The sequence below is a fragment of the Neopelma chrysocephalum genome, unplaced genomic scaffold (assembly GCF_003984885.1).
Source record: "Neopelma chrysocephalum unplaced genomic scaffold, ASM398488v2 Primary Assembly neopelma1_22, whole genome shotgun sequence".
NCBI lineage: Eukaryota > Metazoa > Chordata > Aves > Passeriformes > Pipridae > Neopelma > Neopelma chrysocephalum.
The window spans coordinates 30427489-30452134 of NW_020897689.1; the positions used below are offsets into that span (position 1 = coordinate 30427489).

Sequence of the window (24646 nt, forward strand, 5' to 3'; positions counted from 1 at the left end):
AGAGTCAAACATTTATTTGCCGTAATGAAGCATTTGTCAGATAAGTTCATAAACTTGACATAGCGGCAGCCTGAGTGTTGTTTTGCTTCTGGGTACTTGAAACTAACAGGAGCATATTTTCTTCCGAAGGACATGTAAAAGTACCAGAAGAACTGAAGTTCCCTAATGCCTGTTGTGTGGGAATTGCATCACAGATGGTTCTTAGCATTTATAATCCAACTGACCGGTGGTTGCAGGTCAGCATTGGAATACTAAGTGTTTCAATTAATGGAGAAAAGGTAAGAGGTGGTTTGTTTTTTTTTTTTTAAAGCTGAATGATACTGTAATCTTATCAGATGTTGTAGGTAAAATTAGAGCTCTCTGTGGTTTGTAATTTCTCCCCCGTTTTATATTTAATATGCACAAAAGCAGTGCTACCTTCTCTCAGCCGGGTCACCTGACTTACTCCAACAAGTAGGCTTTGAGAGGTAAATGCCACATCACAGAATTGACTTGAAGAATTGTACTGTGTGCATGAAGTGTGGTAGGTTTGAGTTTACTGGTTCCTGCCTTTGTGTGTGCAAGAAAAGGCAGCCCTAGGAAAGAAGGCAACCACGCTGAGAACTGTTACTGCTAAAACATTTTTGGCAGTTTGCTCCTATTTTTCTTGAAATCAGGAGATCTTGAGTGACGGAAAATGAGAAATATTTGGAGCAGGTTTCAGGCTGGATGGATTGTTCTGTGGGTTGTAGGTAGCTTATAGGCCACCGATCAGCTGTCTTGCACTTTAATTTTGTTCAATTTTATCTACTTCTGTTATCATAGTAATGGTTCCAGAAGTAAAATATCTCAAGAACGTGACAGTGAGTTAGAATAAAGGTCTATTAGTATGATTTAATATCTTTTACTGATGAATACACTTAGTAGAGAAGAATATAAGAACAAACAAACATAGGGTACTCTGAGCTTCTGGCAGTTTGATACTTGGGAACTTTTGTGTTAGATGTTATTTCCGTTCATAATAGTTTCTGGTGGACTGCCCTTTATCTAGTTAGTCTGCTGAAATTACGTATATTACAGTTTCTGCTGAAATTGTCCATAGTTCAGTTGTAGATTGTATGCGGTATTGCTCTTTTCTTGTTTTAAATCTGGTTCTTGCTGGTTTTGTTTGGTCTGTGTTACTGAGAAATAGCGGATAATGATTCACTTAATATATTGCAACTTGTAAGTTTTATAAATCCTCGTATCCCTCCTTAGGCATGTTTTTCCAGTAGATGTAGCACATGTCTTTCCAGGAGTGTGACTTGTGGTTTTGCTGTCCTTTTTTCAGAATGTTTCCTCTTTAAAGAATGCCAAACCACACTTTTGTGTGCGTATATATTTATACACGTGCATGTGAGAGTTACGATTTTTTACATGTTTTTCTAATCACTCAGTATCATGGGGCTTTATGCAGCTATTCTAACCTGAGATTCTGTTGTATCAAGAGGTAATTGTTTTAGATGAAATTGCTTTACAGTTGTTTCCAGGAATAAATGTATGCATTTGTTTGCACGGTATAATTAAACTCCATTTTTTCAGTCAACTCTGAGATACATGGAGAATGCACTACAGTCTGTCTTTCCTGCTTGAAAATTGTCTATAAATATGTTCAGAACAGAAATTTTAAGACGCTTGCACTGGAATTGACTCGTGGCTTCCATACACTGACCTTCCCATTACTCTTCCACTATAGCTCTTCCTCCCATCTCTGATGGCAGAAAACACCAAATGGAGTTGGCTTTGTTTGTTTATTTTGCTGCTGTTCTTTCTCAAAAATCAGAGTTTCACTTATGAATTCATTTTCCCAGTGTCAGTCTTTCACTAGAAGCTGGAAAGAAATCCCAGCAATTTTCAGACTGACTTATCTCTTTAAATTAAAAGAAAATGCCTGCAGTTGAGTGGGATGGAAATGGGACATGAATATGAAAATGCATTAATTAAATGGAGGGAAAACATATATGAAATGTCTGTGCTGAGCAGTGGTGCCAGATAAATGTGGTATTTGGAAAGAAACCGCCCTCTGACAAAAGACCTGTTTAAAATGACAGGTATTTTCTTTTTCAGATGGATCCTATGAAGTATCAGTGTCTGGTTTTCAAGAACAAAATCATCGTAGGATCCTATTCTACCAACGATCTGAAAATACTTTTCTTACCTTCTCATTCGGGGATCTTTCAGTGTATTCTCAATGTTTCATCTTGGCCGGTTTCTGCAGATGCCGAGACAATCGTTCAGTCAGAAGCTTTGGCAAGTAGAGTAGTTCTGACAGCAGTCGCTGAAAATCCTAATTTAGAAGTAAGTAGCTGCTGATTGTGGGTCTTTTGCTGTTGTTGCAATTTTATGAATAGTTTAATGACACTAGAAAATAATAGAAATACAGGGTTGTTCCCAAAGAAACCTGGAATTTCATATGCTTTGAGTGGGAAGAGAATACAAGAAAATGTTGGAGAAGCTTATTGCTGTCTGGGAAGCTCTAGTTGTGGAAAAGCACCTACTGGAAAAAAAAAAGGATTCTGACTGAAAAGAATAAATTAAAATGTATTATGTTTTCGTTGTTAAAACACTGGATGAGATCTTAAATGTCTAATGCTTCCTAGGTATCTGCTGTGTTGGGTTGGGCATTAAATGTAACAAAAAGCATTTGATTCCAATTATAAGGATTTCTTTTTTTTTTACATCAAGTAGACTTTATCTTGGGTTCTTATTACTTCCAGCTTGTTTATGGCTGTAGAGAATATTTTCTTATTTTGGATTAATTAAAAAGTAAAGGTAAGTGGATGTATAAAATGCTTTTGTCTTGAGTCTTACCATGAAGAACAACCAGGTAGGAGACAGTGTGACATTAAGAATTAAATCTGACTTTGTGTAGAATTTAAAAGTATGGACAGGCAGAAATAGGCTTGATGATACTTTTGGAGGTTCCTGAACAAATTACCTGGTAGTCTGTGTCATAGCTGATAAAAGTAAAATTTTCAGTCATTAGCCACAGCTTACAATTTTTTTTTCCCTTTTAAGGTGGTCTGTTAACTTTCTTTGGGCTAAGTATATGTTTTAAAGTAATGAATGTACATGAATGCATATAGTTTTTAATGTCTCTTCCATAAATTTTAATTCATTTTTAATGCATTTTTTTCTATGTGGTTTGTAAAAATCCTCCATTCTCTATGTTCTTCATGGGTTTGTTCAAACTTACTTCATATTTAAATTAAAATTAAACCCTGTGGTCAATCTCTGCATGTCTTGTTATATTCTTGAGATTGGAAAAAGTACCAAATAAAAGCTATATTTTGCTGCAGATCATGACACTTAAATGTTTTTAAACTAGCAAAAATTAACTTCCTCTTAGTTATTTTCTTAACTTTTAACTTGCTAAAACGACTTTTTAAGTATCTAAAGCTGACATTTCTTACTTGTTAACAATAATCATAGTTTAAACTTTTTTTTTTTTTTAATTAGCCAAAATAATTTTATTGTCTGCTGGGTTTGGGTGGATAAATATTGCACTAAGATTGGCTTAATTAATTCAGGTAAAATACATGTGAGATAGCCAATTGGCTGTAACCCCTTTTAATAACAAAGGAAAGATATTTCTTAGACTTCTCTTACCCTGATAGGACATTTGTATTATATGTGGATATAGCATTAAGAGGATGGAATAGGTGAATAACATCCTTACTTTCCTGGTGCTTTTGTATGGTAGTGTATTTTGGAGGTTTTCCTTCCATCTAAGTTCTTCTTTGTTTTAAAACCAGGTGGAACCAGGAAAAGGCGATTGTCTGGACTTTGGTGACTTAACTTATGGCAGTTGGAAGGCTCTTCCCCTAAAACTTATCAACAAAACCCATGCTTTTGTGCCGATTAGACTTATTATTAATGCAGTAAGTATAGTAAACTTCCTGTATGTGAAAGTTAACATCTTGTGATACTGAATTTTAATACTCAAACACTCACTTTGTTATATATCATTAAGAAATATACCCTGGGCACTAGATGTAAGATTCCCAAGAAATCTTTGTTTACTCAGGAAATAAATTGGTTTTGCAGGTTAGTGATCTGAGTCTACTGTAATGGTACCAAAAAATGGTGCTGCTGGGATAGGTGTGGTTTTCTTGTTTCATGTGTGTTTGTTAGTTTTTGTAGCCTAGCAGTGGGCTTCTGCCTCTGACGCTTGCCCTGATAGCACAGGGCAGCTGATAGCAAAAGGGTTGTGTTACCTAAACCTTCCCTCTGAGAAGCTGAAGATATATTCCACTATTCAAATGGGACAGTTGACTGTTCAAAGCAGCAGCCAAGCTTGCTGCTAGCAAGTTTAACAGGAGTAAGAGCAGGACTCTGCTCTATCAGCTTTGTGTCCCACTAGAGAATAGCCTGTATTAGAGGCTACAGTATTGTCCTCTCTGTATCTCTGTGGCAATACAGATTTCAGGTTTTTGGCTAGGCTGGCTGCTGATTTGTGCTGTGGGAAGAGGTGGCCTTGTTTCCATATGTGGGAGAACAAGAACGGACTGGCCTTATGTTAAGGTGGATCAGGTTATCGTGGTGACTAATGATATTTGGTCTTCAACAGCCAAACTTCTTGAAAGCTTAAGCTAAGCAGATTCTGCTTGTCCCCTTTTGCTGCAGAAGGATTTCCTACTATTCTTAGAGGGTTTGCTGGACTGTCATATACTAACTGAAACTACAGGCTAATTTGTGATATTTTTTTTTTTCCCCCAAAATACTTAGATAATTCAAAATTGTCTTGCATTTCTAGGCTTGGTCAGCATTGCTGTTAGTGACAATAAGAGATTTAATACTTGTAATACTTTATTTCTTTGACAGAATGCAGTAGCTTGGCGGTGCTTCACCTTTTCCAAGGAACCTGTTAATCCTTCTGATGAACAAATGGATGCAGTTTCTCAGACAACAGCTCCATCAGTTGTAAATCATGTGATACATGCAAGCTATGATGGGCAAGTGAGTATTTTGTGGTTGGCTGATTCTTCCTGTTACTTGCTGTCTGAAATGACAATGCTGAATATCTGAGTTCACAGTAATGGTTTTTGGGGAGTCTACCTGTTTGAGCAGTATAGTTTTGTTTAGATTTTGTGGGTGGGGTTTTTGTTTGTGAGTTTTTTCCCCCTCTCTTAATAGTTCTCTCCCTCCCATTAAGATGTCAACCAAATTCTTTTTCAGGATCCTGAAGCTTTGACAGTTTGGGTTCTGTTCCATGCACCTAAGAAACAAATTTCTTGTTCAGGTATAGCAATTTGATTTTCATTTTAACTGAAACAGATTTGACTTTTAGTGTATACGTGTGTTAGAATTGCAGGAACAGGCTGTAAACTTCAGATGAAACGGTCCGTCTTTGGTTTGTGTGTCCTAATATTTTGGGCATTGCATTCAGTTTTAATAACTGTAGGAAACAGAATACTTCTGTGTCTTAATTCTTTATATATTATCAGGGACATTTATGCTTCGGTATCAAACTGTACAAAGTTTGTACTGCAGGATGCATGGAATTTGGGTTACTCCTTTTGCTGAGGGAATTAAATCATCACAAAAGAAAACATTGCTTTGGTTGTAAAATAGATAAATTTGAAGAACTCTTTGAATTTTTCTGCCTTCCTGGATAGAAAATATTACATATATCAATTAGTTTGGCTAGTATGGTAGGATTTTTTTTTTTTTTGCATTAGGGACAATTTCAGTCACAGCTGACAGAAAAGTAAAACTCTCAAGTAAGATCCTGTGCAACTTTAAAGAGGAAAGAAAAGTGTTGCCAGAGTAATGGGAGAGCTTCTGTTAATATCACCACAACATGTATATGTTAAGATTGAACATTAACTTGCTTTTGTTACTCATGAAATTGTTTCTAGATCCCTTGGGTCCAGCGGATGAGTTCTTGGCAAGAGTGGATGTGGAAGTGGATAGTCCAGGACCTACCACTGTCATTAAAAGTATTTCTCTCCGAGCAAGAGCTGGAACAGCAAGGATACATGCTCCAAAGGATTTACAGGTTTGTTTGTATTTACAAAGTGTGTTTCGAGAACTGTTTGCCTCTCCTTGCCTCCTATTTTTGTAATGTTCATTTTTATTATATATGTATATATACATACCTACACATTTACTTTATTCTTACAGAAAATACACCTGTCTACTAGTGTGGGTTCAACAGCCAAACAGCAGCTGCCACTGAAAAATGCTGGAAACATTAGTGTATATTTGAAAGTTAAGGTACGTTAGTTTTTCCCTCTTAAACTCATGATTTTTGTGCTGTTAATACTATTGAAACTAGAGTTGAGCCTTGGGGTTTTAGCTCAGCTCTGTGGCTTGACAAAAGGTTTATAAGTTTATGTAAAGAGAATGAAAGATAGCAAAGAGATTAGCTCATGTTATTGGAAAAAGCATATGGATGTTCTGTTGCTCAGCTTCGTTTGTATTGGTTTTAACAAACATAACTTTATGACTTTTACTAAATTTTAACAAGTGTATAACAAATATGTAAAAGCAGTAAACCCTGTGCTGTACAGCAGGTGTTAACTAGGTAGCAGAATAAAGCCTGTTTAGAGCAAAGATGAATATTATCTTTGGGAAACATCTATACTTTCTAACAAAGGTGCATCAGTTTTCAGTGTACATCTTGCCAACCCAAATACAAAGTGAGTTTTTTTCAGATATGCAATGTCTTTACTTGTCTTTAATTTTTTTTTAGAGAATCCATGGAAAATATGGTCCCAGGTAACTGAAATGAAAGGGAACTAAATACTTTTGAAACTAGCATTTCAAAGTCAACAGAAGGAGCAGTTGGTCCCATTTTACATAAGAAAAAAATGAAATGGAGAGTTGTGAGCCCATCATTTTTCAGATCAGAGGCCGCAGAAATAGGATGTATGACTAGTATCACAAATGCCACATTACGTGATGATACTGGATGCTAATTGATGAAGTTTTGGAGATTCCAGGTGTATTTGAATTGTCTGAACTACCACAGATGTACTACCAAACTGTATTACATGTTGTAGAAATGTTTAATCCCTTAAAATAGGTAAATAACTCTCCTTTTTCCCTTTGCATGCTTTCAGATATCAGATCAGGACAGCTGCTTTGCTGTTGAACCTGAGGGCCTTTTCCTTTTTCCTGGAGAAGAACAAGCAGTGACTGTCCTGTTTTTTCCAAAAAACGTAATAACTACAGAAAGGTAATATAACAGATTCTATGCTGCCTGTGTTAAACTGAGCTACTTTTGACATTAAGGTAGTGAACAAATTGAAAGTTTACCTGCAAGAGAAACTTTGGCTTCAATTGTTTTCACAAGAGTCCTCATCCATTACAAAAGGATTTTTGCTAGGGTTCACCTTTTCCATAGATTATCTGCTTCTTCTGCTATGTATAACTTAATGAATAGGTAATATTTCCCATCAAAAAATATTCTGAGATTTGTTTTGTGTAAATAAATGTAGCAAGTCCCTGAAATTCTTTATATGGTAGTTGTTTTTAAAGTACAACAAAGCTTCAAAATACTTCAGAAGCCCCTTCAGTTGCTTCCCTCTTCATCGATCTGCTGAGGCAAGGGAAATGTTATTTTAATTTTACATATGAAAAAAACTCAAGCACTGATCAGGATCACAAATTTTCATCAATTTTGCCTGCGATAATCAAATAAATGTTCGACTGTAAATTCTGTACAGCATTGTACATGTTTCTTTTGCAGATGTAAAGCATTTGTAGTTTTGCACATAGCACCTGTTGAACTTCATTCTGTGAAATTACTTGATGGTTCAAGTGACCATTCTGGTGCATTGTAAGAGTTTTTGGCAATGGCAGGGGTCTGACTCGTTTCTCCAGAGTAGCCTTTGCTCTTTTGTTGTATGTTTTCCATTTTCTGCTCTAACTGAGCAAGAAGGGACAAAGGAGTATCTTCAAAATATGTTAAGCTTCACTATCTAGCTTAACCAGGCCTACCCAGTGCATTAAATTAAACAATGAGAAGTTATGTGCTAGTGACAGTATGATCCTGTGGCCTTATGCCTAACTCCTTTGCATTGCAGATTCAAGGTACTTGGGAGGATTGGAAACTTTGCAGTCTACATGCAAGTGCTGCCAAAAGATTAATAAAATAACTCAGGCAATAACGAGGATCCATGTTGCCTGCTGGTGGGATGCAGGGCTCTCTGTCAGCAGGCATCATAGGAATTCACTGGCAGCTAGAATGAAGGTTCTTGAGTTTCATTCCTGGTGTGGAGCATGTCTGTGCTATAGCAAACGCTTCAGCTTATTATTTAAAAGCTTGATTTCCTTCCTTGACGCTCCTGTGTATTTCACACTTGTAAAAAGTCAATGAAGTTTCTCAGGGTATTCAAAAGGCATCTCTTTAATCTACACAGAGACAGCTAGACTTTGTTTCTTTCCAAAATCAGACTCAAAATAATCAGAAATTAGCTTGGACTAATTTCCCTAGCTGTAGTCTCTGAAATACTGATCTGAACCATTTCCAGATGAAATACTTTGGAAGATTTCATGAAGTACATGTAGCATGTGTATTTACAACCCAAAGAATTTAAATTTGCTATGCCTAAAGCTGACCTTTGTCATAAAATAACAGGAAGTATTTGTATTTCCCCCTTAAGAAAGTAGTTTAAAAAAGCCTATCTGTAATTTTTTTTTTCAGTTGTGTTGTTTTCATCAGCTAATCTTGTTCTGTTGTGGGATTTAAATTTATTTATTTATTTTTAAAGTACTTTGAAAATCCTTGTGCTGCCGTCTGGGCCTCAGTATGATGTGGTGATAAAAGGTGAGGTGGAGTCTGAGAAAAATAGACCTGTGTCTACAGCTACCGGGTGCTCAGACATTCCGCCCATTCTCTCCAACAAACAGTTCATTGCCTGGGGAGCAGTATCACTTGGATCATCAGTGTAAGTATAAGTTGAACAAGCATTTATATAGACTATTGTGTTAAATATTTTATATTGCACTTATTTGAAGTGAAATTTCCTATTCACATTGATAATCCACAGGTGATAAACAAAGCTGTTTTATTCCTCGAGGGAAGCAGGGTACTACAATTATTTTTCTTGTGCAAGAAATTTTTGGAAACAAACTGTGATCTTCTTTGACCTCTGTGTATTCTTGAGGACTCTTTAGCTATCATTAGAATAATATCTGATTCTGTTAGTTTAGTATGTCATGTAAGTAGAAATTTGGTGAAAAATATTTCCCATCTTACTTAATCCTTTGGATTAGTTCTTGTCTGGATTTTTTAAGTTGCAAGTTTACAGTATCAGTATTCTATGGTTTAATGGAACTGTTCATAATTTTCTGGACATACTTTGCTTCTTTTGTATGTAAAGGCTGCAAGTTTTACAGATCTCTGGACTTCTAATAAGTATTACTTTAGGGACTAATCCACTGTTGGTTGATACTGAACTTTTTGAGGAATCCAGTAATGTTCCTGGTTGTTTTAAAAGCAATCCATGTTTGCAGTCAAGAACCCTTTCTAGTAGCTACATTTCTATTTGTCTGTTTTTTTATGATAGTGTGTTTCTAACATAGTAGTTTTGGCTATTTGATGTTTGGGAATTACTGCTTCTTTCCTGTATACTGCTACCTTTTTATTTTCTGTTTCTCCTGTAAATATTTCTGATGAACCTTGGTTTTAGGAAGATGAAATTATTTTTATAATTTTGTTCCAACAGAGTACAAAACAGTGTCTGCCACTGAAAATCAGGGAGAGGCTTTGCTCTCAATCTGTCCTTCTCTTTGAGAAGAGACTGTATGATCCATTCTCTTAGGTTTTTACCAGTTTTAGCACTTGTCACATCCTTCTGTAAATGTTTTTTGACGTGTTAAAATGACAAATGCACTTGCTCTTCTTGCTGGAGAAGTTTCCTACCTCTGTTGAGGAAAGATCTGAGTACCAGAAATCTGGTCAATGGTAGGATGTATCAGAGAGAAAAGAAGTTACTTCTTGGTCAACCTGATTCTGTCAACTGACCATAACTTTCTGTGTTACAATTAAATTGAAAAGTACATGAAAAGGAAGAGTTATCCTTAATTTCCTTAATTTAGTTTTTTACAACTGTTCCAGTGAAGCTGGGCTAGACTACTCACAAGACTGTTTTTGCATAACTAAGTGGCTCTGGTTAATTTAATCATAACTGTGTCCTAAAGTGGGGATTTGTAACAAATTTTTATATTGACACAACTGCTGCTTTTTTTAGAAGTTCAAGCTGTTAAGTACAGTACTTGAACTTCAGAAGAGCTATATTTATATATATATATATATATATATTTGGGGATTGTTTTGCTATGTGAGTGTTCGTGTGTTATGGTGTATAATATTGTAGGGTGTGTAAGTCTGAGAATACAGAAATAACTTTCTAGCTAACATATTCTGTTTTTCCAAGAGGTGACTTTTTTCCGTTAAATTACTTCAAAATTTACTGTCCCATTTCCATTGTTTCCATGAATAAATGCATGCAGTTAATTTGTATTTGATGTAAAATCTAACTAAATATCTTTTTCAGACAGAAGAAGTTAACTCTAAGAAATGACTCTCCATCTGTGACCCAGCATTTAAGACTGTTGATAAGAGGCCAGGATCAAGATTGCTTTCAGGTGGCTGTCATTAAAATTTCACTTCAGTGTTTGACAGTTATCAGGCTGTGTTTGCCCTGAAGTATTAGTTGCCTATATATTTGTTCTGAGACTGCCAAGATGAACATAGTAGCAGAGTTTAAGCTACACTGGCAATCTTGGGAACAGCTGAAATTATGAGTGCTGCTGCAAACTGGAGCTCAATTTACAGCTCTTTAAGCTTGTATCACAGCAGAGTCAATACTTGGTGGAGTGAACCATCAGTGGCCCCTCTTGTAGGAGGGAGTTCAGGAAAAAACAGAGAAACTGAAATGAGCCTTTGGGAATTACTGTGTCTAAAGGGTTTTTTTGTTTTGTAGTTCACATGTGTTCCTGTCCCCATTTTCCCTCAAATGTTCAGATTTTTTTGGATCTAAAATATTAAAGAGAATGCGCGTAGTGCTGGTAAGGTTCAACACTCCCGTATTGGGGATTGAAGACAAAAAACTGTCTAAACTGAGAGGTATTGACATGCTCCTTGTGGGAATATGGAGTATCTTGGACTTAGTTGTCTTTTTCATTGAATCTTTAAATATATGCCATTAACTGAGTTAATCTGTATTTCAGAGAAGTTAATTTTGAGTTACTAGTGTAGTAAGTTTTGCTGCTATGTATTTTTCTTGTTCTAGTCACTTCTAATGTCTTCATTTTTATAGCTGCAAAGTATATTTGGATCAGAAGAACGCTTCACTAGTCATTGGGAACTCAAAATCCGTCCCAAAGAAGATACTAACATATACTTGATGTTTACACCTACTCGAGTAACTTGCTGCTTTGCAAAGCTGGAAATCAAACAGCTGGGCATTCGATCACAGCCAGGAATTAAGTTTACTGTAAGAGTCCCAGGCTAACTTCTAATAATTTTAAATGTACATTTTTCATAATTAAAATCTAGCACTTAATAGCTGTTTCTGTCAAAACTCTGAAACTTCAAGATATGCAATATGGGTATCTGTACATTTGTTAAAGATTGTACGGGCACTAAATTTCACAGTTGGAACATTAGTGTCAACTTTGCATGCATTTTTTTTCCCTTGTGAAGGAAGAAGAAATGTTTTATGTACTATGAGTTAAAATCTTAGGCTATTTTTAATATAGTAGCAAAAAATCTGAACTTCTTTTGTTCTATAAGTAAGCCTCAGATGAACTTAAAGTAGAACTTGAAAAAGATGGAATAGATGTAGGCCTTTCTAGTTCATGCAAAATCTTTTCAGTTCATGTTTTAAACACTGTCATTTGTTTTTGTGTAACTTTATGTAGTTTTCCATAGTCGTACGGAAGTTTTACTAATTTTTTTTTGTTTTTTTTTTTATATTCTCTCCCAGATACCATTGTCTGGATATGGAGGAACAAGCAATATAATTTTAGAAAATGTTAAAAAGTTGTCACATAGTTACATGGTTACACTGGATGGATTATTGTCGGCAAGATTGCGGAAAGCTTCCTTCCATGTAAGAAACACAGGTTCTCGGGCTGCCTATGTTAGAGCACTGTGCTTGGCAAACGTACAGACCAAAACAGTGATGGATTCTCAAGTAGTTATTGTATCTCCAGAGAAGTTTGTACTAAGAGAAGGAACACATGAAGTAAGTACAGTACTTGATTCTGAGCATATTGTATTAATTAAAATGAAAATAAGTATGATCAATGAAAATGTCTGACTAGTTCTGTATTACAATCTCACCTAACTTTTGTTAAGTCCTGTTTCACTTGTATTGCAGTAATTTGTTGACTCATATTCCAAACATTCATACTAACAATAAGATTTTTTTTTTCCTGAGTATGTTTTCTATTTATTTTATCAGGTGGTTACTGTAAACTGGAATCCAAAGGAAACATTCCATACAACAAACATGCTGGTATCAACAGTATTTTTTTTTTGTGGAGATGAAGTTTCTAGGCAACAATATCGCAGGTAAGATGTGCTTTGCTATTGTGACAGATGTTTAATAAGAAGTTAGAACTAGAGGTGTGTGCTTCCACAAATATGGTCTTAACATGCTTCCCAAAATAGCAAGAACAAACTGAAAGACAGTGATGATATGGAAAGATCTATTAGGTGTTACATCTGTAAGTTGCTGATGAGGGGTTTGGTTTATTAATTTGTCTTTGCTTACTGTAGCTACAATCCTAGTTAAGAGTTTTATTCTTTTACCATTCTTGAATTCAGGTGTGTTGGGTTTGGGGGATATGTTTTCTTTTTTGTATCAAAAGAGATTTGTGTGGTATCTCTTTGCAATACGTATGTAATTTTAGTTTTGAAAGAAAAGGCTCATAAAGGGAATAGTACTGAAGTTTTGAACAAGGTTTGCATCTTGGTTTGCTGAATTCTGTTGACGAAGACAGTATTTGAGTAGATGTGTGTTTGAGGGAAATAACATCCACATATGCTCGTAACACACTAAGGGAACTTGTAGCAAATATTTTGCTGATCTTAAATAGAGGCTGTGTTACTCTGAATTTCATTTTGTATGACTCAAACACACAAAAAGGGCAAACTCTGCTTTTAGTGACTTAAGTGGCACTTTTGACTTGCGCTGTCTAGAGTGTAATGCAGAATGATAGGACTACCTAGAGCACTAAGGTGCTGATAATCATAATTCAGTGCAAAACTTCAGAACAGCATTATTTCATGATGGCTTTTAAATATGATTGCCTAACAATGTGTGAAAGTCATTGTATATATTGTTATCAGAATGAGGTATTAAACATAGCTGAATTTACCTGCATGACTTCAAATAAAAAGCTCATGGCATAGCTGCGTTTCTGACCTTATTAGGAAACTGGTTTATTTCAGGTATCTTAGAAGATGCTTGTTCCTGATTTTTGTATAAACTCTTGTGTAAGGCAATTCTCGCTATCCTGGACTCTTTTGTATGAGGCAGTGTTCACTATCATAGAATTCTCCAAAGGCAAAAGTATTTAGGGAAAAGTTTTGATCTATAGATCAACAGAAAACCCATTTAGAAGCCCAATGCAACTACATAGGTAGTGTTGGAAACCTTTTCTATTCAGATTCTGGATGTTGGTATGTGAGCGAAATGATTTGTTGTTGATTTTCTTACTCAGCAGGCATGGCATTTTGTTCTTGAAAATAGTGGTCTAGCTGGTTGTTTATTGGTGGGAGATTCTCTGAAATCTGCCTAATTATTTAAAAGAGATGTGTATTTCTTGTGATGACTGAGTGCTCTAAGGCAGTTAAACCCCATTCCGTAATTGTGCTCTAGAAGAACATGATTTGGGACTTAGGGACAGGAATATGAAATGAGTACTCTGCCTATTCTGCCAACTTGTGCCTGAAGTTTTTCACTCCAGTATTATATTTAGTCAGCAGCCTGGTGAGGAGCTTAGAACTGAGAGTTAGTAGTGCTGAGATATTCTTTCCCCTTCCATGGCTCTGACCCTATCTGAGTGCCAGGTTTCCTCTTGCTGACCTGCAGCTTCCCATTTTTCCCAGGACTATTTATATCCTTGTGCCTCCCAGTCTTTTCTATCCTGTTGGCAGTCATGCTCCTTGGCTCTGTGTTCCTGCTGTTGGCTAGCACTTGCTGCCACTCTGACATTGACTAGTGAATTTTTCCTCTTAAAAGGCTTTCACTTGTAACCAAAATAGCATTCTCTGCTTCCTGTGGTGATTGAAACATCACTCAAATGCCTGATGTACTTATCAGAAATCTAGGTAGGTGTGACTGACAGCATAGAACAAGTATCATGGAAAGACAAACACATGGTAGCCGTTATTTCAGTGTTTTCCTTTACTCTGCAGCAATAGAGTAGGTATTTCTTTAACCATTTTAAGATTGTGAAAAGACTTCAGTTTCAAACGAACGCTCACAGATTTGAGTTTGGTGTAGTCAAGAAATGATTGAGTGAAAATTATGCCGGATTCTTACCAATCTTATCAATCTTTTCAAACTGTTGTTTCTAGTACTTTTTGTAATTTAATGACTCCTGTTTCTTTCTGTCTTTAACAGAGCTGTGAGGTATAAACCTGAGATAGAAAAACACATAATTCCAGAAAGCAGCTTATTAAGAAACATTGTATTTGATGAAGAATTTAAAGGGGAGCAGCTTGTGACAGAAGGTAAGCCTATAACTTCTTAAAAGAAAAGTCTAATACTTGGTTTTGAGTGGGAGATGTGCTTTCGGCTTGAGTCCTAGTTACTTTTTCGCTATTTTTCTTTATAAATGTAGAAATAAAATTCTCAATTTGGACAGTTATATTGGGCAGAGTTTCGTTGTGTTTTCTCTCCCCTGTCCAGCTGAAGTTTTAAGCCAGTGTTAGAGTCTAGGCATCCTTGTTTATCTCTTATTGCCTTACTGTGAGAGTTTTGCTATTGGTAGCTTAATTTTTTTTTTCCTTTCTGTAGAAAACAAGGCCCTCTTCTTGAATCTTAGTGAAGTTTTTTGTCTCCTTTTGAGAGCATACTTTCCTGACTTTTTGAAATACAGCTCTCTTATGTATTCTTTCTTTACTCACTCAATTAATTTGAGGTGAAGACCATTGTTATAAAAAAAGCCAGGAAACAGACTTGTACAGCACTGCAAATATGCCTTCAAGTAGAGGTGCTGGAAGAGTAGCTCTTAGTAAACTGGGTTATTTTTACTCATTTTAACAATGATACAAATTTCAAGCCCTTCCTTATCTTCTTGTCACCCAGTGATGCCTGATGTGAATAGTACAATCTTATTTTACACAAGTTATATTTCACTGACTTTTCAGTGGGAACATCTACAGAATTGGGTTTTGTTACATGTTCTTATAAGTCCAGTACTTCGCAGGAGTACTTGAAATTAAGAAATAGGATTTTTTTCTCTTCTGTAAGGTGCTATCTTTTAGTTGAAAAATAAGTTATTTTTTTCAAATCTAAATGCTTATTTTTCTTTTTGCCCCTTCTAAATGAAAGATTGTTAAAGAGATGATGCTGATAAAAGCTTGAAGAATAGGATGCCTTGGCTCTAAAGGTTGCATTAATGTGAAGTTGGATCCCTAGTTTTGGTAGTGCCTTTTCTCTTTTGTGCTTTAATCCACAGAGGTATTTGAAAAAAAAGTTAAGAAATTGCACACTAGCATTAGTGTTTGAAATAGTGTGGTGTCAGATTTTCACTAGTCTGCTTGCTTGATCCATCAATGTGGTGTGGTCTAGGGCCAGCAGCTGGAGGATCCTTGTTGTAACTGTGTGTTCCCAGTCATAAGTCTTCATCCTGATCAGCAGAGAGGGAAGCAGGATGAGGCCATTGGTGCTGTTTATGTTTGCTGAGTGTCTCTGTCTGTGTTGGTCTCTGTTGACTGTCTCTGGCTCTTGAGTTGCTTACTGGGAACATGTGCTCAGCTTTGCTACTGGTTGGACCTGTGGCATGTCTGCGAGGCTGCCAGACTCAGTTACTCCCTAACACTAATGTGGTTTGCTGCACTAATCAAACATCCTTTGCATTCCGATCTAATACGTTTCTAGTTATTAAAGTATGCTTCAATGACTAACTGAACAGAGGCAGTGGTTGTTGCTATTTAACATCTCACAACTTTTTATTCTAAAGCAGAACTTTTTATTCTAAACCTGAAACGTTTTGTGACTTCGGTAGTTAGGTTGTCAAAATGAATTTAGTTTCCAAAGCGTGTTAACACCTTGTCTGCATATGGGCGTATCGTTAAAGAGGAGGGAAAGAATTCTTATCAAGTAGTATTTGCAAGATCCTCTTGCCCATTTCTAGGTATCATATGATGTATTTGCTATATTTTATAGTGCTTAAGCTTTTGTATAAAATCGGTTTTGTGTGTTGTGATTGTGAGGGTGACACCATCATGCTGTTTGCGTGCTGTGATTTGGGTCTGACACTTTGAGTCTGGAATTGTGTGCAGTGTGACCTTGACATTTTAGCTTAATGATATCATGAACTAGCCATTTTGATATTTTAAGTTGGTGAAAATGAGATAGGCTCTAAGTGTTAAATATTTTAATGAGTTATTTGAAATTCGGGATTTCTTGAACTCAATGGAATTCCATTGGAAGGTGGGCAAGGGAATAAAAGACACTTTAGAAATAATGGTCATCCTAAAGAAAGAATATACTTTCAGTCTGAATTTTCATATATATGACAGAATAAATAAATTATTTTTTCCAAAAAACACATTCTGCTAGACACCGTTTTGCAAGACAGCTTTGTTAACAAGTTTCTGGATGCATGTAAATTCTAACTAAAACCACTAGTCTACAAGAGATGTTGATCTGTCTTATCTGTAGCTCAGTTGTAGTAGCTATATACAATATTAATTGTCCCTTGTATCTACTAAGTAGAAAAGGAAATACCAGTTGAGACACATGTATCCTTTGAGAAATGGTCACTTCGTTCTGCTTGTTCAGCATTAAATGGCTCAAAACAAAGGAGAAAACTTGACTATTAAACATTTTAATGAAACTTTTGGTTATTTTTACATGATGCTCTTATGTTCCTGACCTTTTGGTGTTTGATTGAATAGACTGAATAATTCTCTAAAGCTGAATCTCTTTCTATGAAGCCTTAGGAATGTATTGGTCTTATTGTGAGGGTAAAAGATAAAACCTAACTTTAATAATTAGTGTATACCATTTGTATACAGGTGGAAAAGATCTGTCTTATAATAAAAAAGTTAAAATTGGTGCGTATTTGGATTTAAGTATTAAATTTGATGTTAATATTGAGTTATGCCTGATAACTGATCTTGCAGGAAGTAATTTTTGAATGATCTAGGGTATCTTAGCTGACAGATTATTAACTAGGTCTTTGTCCTAAATCTCTGTTGTCTGATTTCTGGGTATTATAGATTTGTTCTTATTAGATTTGCTCTATTACTCTCATTTTTAGTATGTGATATCCCACGGGAGACAAATGATGTCTGTCTTTTCTATGCAAATATGCAAAAGGTTATCCTTTCTGTGGTTGGATATTCCACTTACGATCAGCACTCTCCTGGACGTCATTTGGAATTGGACAGGTAACTACAGTTAGTAACTATATGTATGTAACTTCTTCTGGCGAGAGTGGTTAAACACTGAATCTGGTTGCCCAGAGAGGCTGAAAAGTTTTCATCTGTGAAGTAATTAAAAAGCTGACTGATCAATGTTCTGCTGTAGCTGACTTTCCTTTGGGCAGGGATGTCGGGACTAGGTGATCTCCAGAGGTTCCTCCTGACCTCCAGCATGTGTTGCACAGCACTCTGTGAAACACAACTTGCATTGACTTATTCTCTGTGATACTTGTTTCCTCTATACCTGTTTTATTCAAATTATTTTATATTATTTTCTCCTGAAGATATCTGTTTATTTTAATACCTTCCATTCTAAATGGGACCTTCCACTTCCAAACATTCTGTGAAAAAACTGTGTCATTATATAACTGCTGAATTATTTTTTACTCAATAATGGCGAATTGAATTACATTGAAGGCCCGTGTAAAGAACATTGTCCTTTATAAATAATAAAAATTTTAAGAAATGCTAAGAGTAGGCTATTATAATTACTCATAAGTTATTTTTATTGCTGTTTTTAATACAATCTTATTTTCAGGTTTGAGAACTTTGTCAGACATACCAATGCAACTCTGGATGTTCTTCCTGTTAAGGGACCTCAGGGTCCTTCAGTATCTGTAAAAACTAATGATCTGGTTCGGAATAAATCAGACACCCAACAGACTTGGGCTGTTAAACCTGACTATTTGACTTTGACATCTCCTTCTATTGGTAAGTATTTTTTAAAGAATAGAATAGAATTGCCACTGTGGTATTCAGATAAATGTACTGCATACTGTGTTTGGAAACGTGACTTGGCCAGTAATCTTCTGCAGTAGTTTATATCTAAACAGTAAACTTGGTTTGACCACAATTTTAGTTCAATTGTCAGAGGTTGTGCGCTCCGTGTGTGTATACATATAGTATGCACTGCGTACCTATGACCATTTTAAAGCATTGAGAAGGTAAAATTAGGACAGAAAATATTTTAATTGGTGCATCTCTATATTGGGCATTTTTCTGAATTTTTGTACTTTTTTTTTTGTATTACAGGTGGAACAGCGGATACTAGACATGTGCAAATTGTCAACAATTCCAACAGAACGTTGACATTTGAGCTTTCGTGGCCAGCTCACTGCCTTACTATAACCCCACAACATGGAGTTGTTGAACCAGAGTAAGTTTCTTTCTATAAGTTCCTTTACGTGTGAAAGTGTAGTGAGGTTTTGGAGGAATTTATTTTTAGTTAGTTTAGGAATGTCATTAATTTAGGAATTTTAGTTAGTTTTTAGGAATTTCCTTTAGTTTACTTAGACTGTGCCCTGAAACTAACTATTTTAGTGCCAGGTTAGTCTTTTTGTCAACTAACACACAAATCTAGCTTTTGTATTTTAGGACCTTACCCTTTTATGGTTCTGTATATAAGGAGTGTTCTTCTGTCACCCACCTGGATGCGAGGAATTTTCTATGCCTGAAAGTGCTATTCTTATTATTGCATAACTTTTCAGGAGCTGGATGGTCATTGAAGCTGAAGATTTTAAAATCTCCTTTTGCAATAGTTTTTTGTTTAAAAGTTGCCGGGGTTTATAAAAGCAAGAAAGACTTCCTCCCTTCCCACAACAAACAAACCCCAAAATAGCAGTTCTTATAAAATGCTGATATTCCTCAGAACTTGATTGTGGGATATTTTATTTTTTTTTTTGTATTTTGACAAAACTGGGTTTTACCATTCAACCTTTGGCTTCTCAGTGAAATAATGAAAGGTATGAAAATAATGACAAGCCAGTGTCTGCTTGCCCATGTCTTAATTAGCAGTATTTTGGCACAGTAGTCATAATATCAGTGCATATGTGCATGAGACTTTTCACAGATGCCAGCAATGACTTTCACAATTAACACTTGAAAGTTCTACCCACCTCTCCCTTCTAAATTTATGATGATTTTTAAGGTCAGTTCAGAAAGAGTTTTAAGACCCTGTTGTTAGACTCATCTTCCAAAAAAAAAAAAGTCTCCCACAATAAAAATAGGTTTTACTTTCAGAGTTGTATTTAAGTAGTTGCTTTAAATTTGAAGACATTTGCCCAAATATACTGTCCTGCATCAGTGATAACATTTAAACACTTAATTTCATATTCAGGTACATGTAAATTGCTGAGAAACTTTCATCATTAGTGAGAAAAAAGTAAATAGGTCTCTGTGGAAGGGCTAGGATATCTACCTCGTTGCAAATTCAGTCAGTGCCAAGAACAAACGGTCTTAAAGATGTAACAATGAACAGCTACCCAGTAGCTGTGCAAGTAATGATGTTTTGAGTGTCTCATACCCTACATTCAGGACTGTCTGTGGAATGATTTCTTAAAAAGAGAGTATTAAGGGCCTTCTGCAAGCAGTTTTCTTGCAATGCAGAATTTTAAAATGTGTTCTCTTCACTGGAAAAGAGTGGGCTGAATTCTCACATGTTGGGTCCAAGTAACTAGTTTGGATCAAGAACAGAGGTCCACAAGTAGGAAACAGATCCGTGGGAACAGCTGACTTAAGCACAGCAAGCTGCACTTGCCCAGTTTTCTGGTTTTCGTGACCATCTCCCTGCAGTGCCAAGAGCAGTCATCCAGCCAGGATCTTTTATACTATGCACTGCAATGGCTGGAGCCGACAGAATTCTTGAACTGAGTTAGGCCCTGAAAGGAGAAGGTCTGATTTCTTAGTGAGGGTGAAAGAAGGTCCTTGGGATCAAGGACTGACTCTGTCATGCTGGAGCAAGCAGATCACAGTTTCACCTTGACTAAACCCCTTAAGTTCTGTGGAATGAGCTAAAGGAAATCTCTAACATGCCTGAATGTGGAATATCAAAAACCTGGGTCCCTACTGAAATTGGTACCATTCCAAGAGATTTCTTGTGGAAATGAGCTGAAGCTAACCTCTGACAATGTTGTGTTGGGAGTATTGGCAAGTGCTGGGAAAGGAATTGCACTTTTGGAGTGGGAACTGTTGGAATCTCCAAAGGCTGCAAGAGCCACCTTTGGAAAATGTTTCTTCCCTAGGCTCCTTTCCTTTCCATAGCAATAAAAGTCCTCAAAGGTTATGTCTTTAGGTTGACTATGACTCTTCTGAGAGACATGTGGTTTATGACCCTATGCAAGTTGGATTTCTGTGAGAAGTTTGCAGTGAATGTCCAAGACAAGCTGGTTAGGAGCAAAGACAGTGGAATGGTTTCTGGTAACAGGTACTGTGTGTACTTAAGAAAGCATATTCTCATGAACATGGTTGTACATGAGAGAGAACCATAAGTGTGACTGAAAAGATTCTGAAAACTGCTAAAATTCAGAGTCTCAGAATTCTTTAAGGAAATACCAGTATCCAGATTTGATATTTAAGACCGTTAACATCTATTAGTTGAAGTTTGTAGAGATGGTCATATTGTGACAGTGATTATGGAACTCATCTTGTTCCTACGCTAAATTTTTCAAATGTGAAGTGCTGTGCTAATGGCATATTAAGCTAATTCTTCAGGTGTAGCTTGAGTGCTTTTGCTCACATACAACTAATGACCTTTACTTCAATGATTTTGTACTTATTTTTCAAATACTTCAGTACTTAACTTTCTCCCCTTTATTTAAATGAATCTAGTACAGAGTATGGAATATTGTATACCAAAATTTGTTCTCATTGGTTAAATGACTGCCTGACTTCATTACTACTGCTACTTGATTTTTGGCTCTTCTGTGTTTCCTACTCTAGATAACTACAGAAAACATTGATAAAATTGAAAGGCTTTTTTTTCCAGTATCAGTTCTGTAAGGGAGGAAGGAAAGCAATCTGGTTTTCTAAAACTAGAATTAGTTTAAAAAATTCTTGAAATGCAATTTGTGCAGTATACTTTGTTTGAACACCAACATTCTTTTGTTGACTAGTATTGAAGCTTTTTTTCCTGAAACATATAGTTCCGTATCTACTTTACGTGGCCTGTCTGGTTGTATATCTTTAACAATAGATAAGATTTACTTTTTTCCCCTTTGACCCTTATAAAACCATCAATGACAAGTTTATTAAATGTGTTAGCATTAAGTTTCTGGCTACTAAAGCTTAATAATATATTGGATATCTGAATACATTAAATTTAACTATCTCTAGAGCATCTTCACTTGTCTGTTATCCTAGAAGTGCATCCTTTTTTGAGGAGTAGTGAGATCTGTTGTAGATACTCATTCTAATATGAGGAACATGAGGATCACACTAGCTGGTTTTGGTTTTTTTTCATTAGGAGCAGTGCACTAATTCTGGTGAGTCCTAATCCTACACTTGCCACAAAGCCTTCATTAGTTCCTTGGAGTGGCCTAGTCTATATCCATAGTGGTAATGGACTAAAGGTACGTGGTTTACTTGAGACTTGACATTGCAACTGTTTATTTTACTTTGCCAGATAAGGTCTAATAATGTTGCTAAAACCTTTTGGGTATGAGTCAACTTCCTTTATTCATTCTAATTTGTAAAGTTCTCTTAAAAAAAAATAAAAGTAGAGATGCTGTTTTGCAAAATGAGATTCTTAGTTCATTCATCTCTGAAGAAAAACTTTGTGAATGCTTGAACTGAATTGCCAACAAAATTGCATCTCTACACCCACCACTGCCTTAGGCATCATTTTCTAAAATGCTAAGTGTATGTATGTACACATGCACATAAAAGTAGTCTATGTCGTGTTTTAAAATAAAAGAAACTAAAAGAGATTATTAGACAAGTCACCACAGCTTCCTTGGACCTCCCATAAAGTAAACTTAACCTGTTCTGGACAACAAGTCTGTGATAAAGAATGTCTAGAACAGTTTCTTGCTCTTCATGGATTTTAATCCAAGACTTTTCCCTGATTGAATTAAGGCATGTAAATAAAATATAAGAAAGCCAACAGTTTCTTCTTTCATCAGCATAAAGGCAGAAGGACTCCTTGGTTATCTCTCCCAAAGAAAGAGACCTCTTTTTTTATTTTTACAGCCAGTATGTATTTTGGGTTAATTGTAACAATGCATAGAGAGAGAAATAAGACACTGAAAGGATAAAACACTGTATCTGCTTTTCTTCCTCCTGGAGGGAAGTGAGCAGTTGGGAGCTGCCTTAAAACCCAAACAAACAGGGAAGTTGTTGAGAATGAAGTGATGATTACACACATATATAACTACATTATGCTCTACAATATGAGAAAAGGATTGAAGAAATCTAATAGGACAAGTGTAGAGAATGTAGCAAAACCAATCAAATTATAAGAGATCTGGTAGTTGATAATGCTTTTGCCATTTATTTGCTACCTATCCGAATCAGCAAAAAGTATGCTAAGGTTTTACTAGCATTAACTGGAAGTTTTTAAAGTGCTAATTATGTAGCAGAAATGAATACAAAGCTCATTCTGAATGAGGCAGCCCTGTTTCCATTCTCTGCAAGCACAGAATGTTGTAGGAGTTGTCAGTTAAACTAGTTAAAATTATTATTCCTGTTGAATTAAAATGTGTAGATAGCAAGTTTTCAGTAAGTGTTCCTTTTCTCTTGAGTTAAACTTGTCTTAGAATCTTTAAGCTTTTGAGGCTGAAGAAGACCTGATTTAACATACAAGACCTTTTTTCTGTTGGAATGTAAAGCTGAACATGAGCTCTTACAGCTCAGGGAAATAGAGCTAAATGTTTTGACTTGTTAATATATCAATATTCACTGTTTAAAACTTTGTTTTTCTCCAAATTGTGCAAAAGTTTGTTAAAGTGCATATTCAAGAGGCAACCACACACAGAGTGTCTGGAGCAGACTTTCCATGTAGAAGATGTGATATATTTACTCCACAGTCAGAAAATCCTACCGTTCATGTGGAAAAACCTCTCTCCAGGCTCCCTCTAACAAAAATGGAAATAAAGAACAGAAACATTGTTTTTCCTAAAACAAGACCTGGCCAAAGCTCAGGTAATAGTGCTTACTTATTAAATACAACATCTGTAATATCATGTGTTTAGAGGTTTTGTTTACTGTACTACCTGTTTGGAAACTTGAGTGCCTTGACTATGATTTTGTTCTTTTAATCTGATAAGTGTGAATGTCTAGTTCCCCCCTTCTGTCTTTAGTTTCAAATGTTGGGGTTTTTTGGTTGTTTTTTTTTTTCCTTTCTTATTTGTTTTTTCTCCTTATGCAGTACAGTCACACTTTTTTCCCACAGAAAGGTTTGCATGCAGGCAGGTAAGTTGCCAGTTTAAGTGATGAGTGCAGCTCTACTGTGCCTGGGCAAAGAGAACGTTCTAAGCTTACTGCGTCTAGTTGCAGCTCTTTTGGCTTAATGCACTTTTGGAGTAGATCCATTCTCACCTGTGTTTATGTCCCTATGATGTGAGATAAATCTGTCTGTGTTTAGCAGAGAAATAAATGTTCTTTCTTAAAACAGGAGGAATATCAGCTATGAGGCTGTTTGTCCTTGTCTTGGTACATAGTGATCAAGGAGGGCACTGTTGATAATGGAGTCTGAAATGCTCGGTCTGTACTTTTAATTCCAGTAATGCCTAAAATTCTCAAAGTAACTCTATGAAACTGTCATTCTGTTATCTAGATACCAGATTTTTTTGTAGCACTTACTTTTCTAGGTAAGGAGGGATTTCTTAACGACTCATTGACATTACATTTTATCCAACAGACTTAAGATCTTTCAAAGCTTAATTTATCAATTATATCTGGACTTTTTTTGCTAAAATTATGGAAGAGAGTTGTAATATAATACTTCTTTCCTTTTTTAATAAATGTCCTATATAATGTATATATGCAGCTAAACTTCTGAAAGTGCTGCTCTAGACTGAGATGATCTTGTCCTGTTAATTCTTGCTGAGTAACAAATCCATACTAGGATGAGAATGGACTTTTTGGTGCAATTTTATTTGGTCCCAAACTGGAATACTCTGAGTTTTTTGTTTCTGAATGATCAAATAATATCTTGGAGGGGGGGGAGTTGGGTATCTTTTAAAGGTTTTTGGTGTGTAGTGTGGTGGTTTTGGTTTCTTTTTGTATACT

General features: G+C 35.9%; 1 protein-coding gene across 3 annotated transcripts in view; it reads left to right on the forward strand.

Annotated features, from left to right (window-relative positions):
- The window catches only part of CEP192 (centrosomal protein 192), a 61335-nt gene that overhangs the window by 23005 nt on the left and 13684 nt on the right, over positions 1–24646 (forward strand). For all 3 annotated transcript variants that reach the window (XM_027677069.1, XM_027677075.1, XM_027677083.1), the window contains 19 exons: positions 130–278; positions 2086–2316; positions 3774–3899; positions 4843–4977; positions 5197–5260; positions 5880–6019; positions 6145–6237; positions 7086–7201; positions 8739–8915; positions 10527–10617; positions 11292–11468; positions 11961–12221; positions 12441–12550; positions 14610–14719; positions 17479–17608; positions 18180–18352; positions 18674–18797; positions 21882–21987; positions 23353–23557. In XM_027677069.1, coding sequence (XP_027532870.1) covers positions 130–278; positions 2086–2316; positions 3774–3899; positions 4843–4977; positions 5197–5260; positions 5880–6019; positions 6145–6237; positions 7086–7201; positions 8739–8915; positions 10527–10617; positions 11292–11468; positions 11961–12221; positions 12441–12550; positions 14610–14719; positions 17479–17608; positions 18180–18352; positions 18674–18797; positions 21882–21987; positions 23353–23557 — 2718 coding nt within the window. The remainder of the gene's footprint in view (positions 1–129; positions 279–2085; positions 2317–3773; positions 3900–4842; positions 4978–5196; positions 5261–5879; positions 6020–6144; positions 6238–7085; positions 7202–8738; positions 8916–10526; positions 10618–11291; positions 11469–11960; positions 12222–12440; positions 12551–14609; positions 14720–17478; positions 17609–18179; positions 18353–18673; positions 18798–21881; positions 21988–23352; positions 23558–24646) is intronic.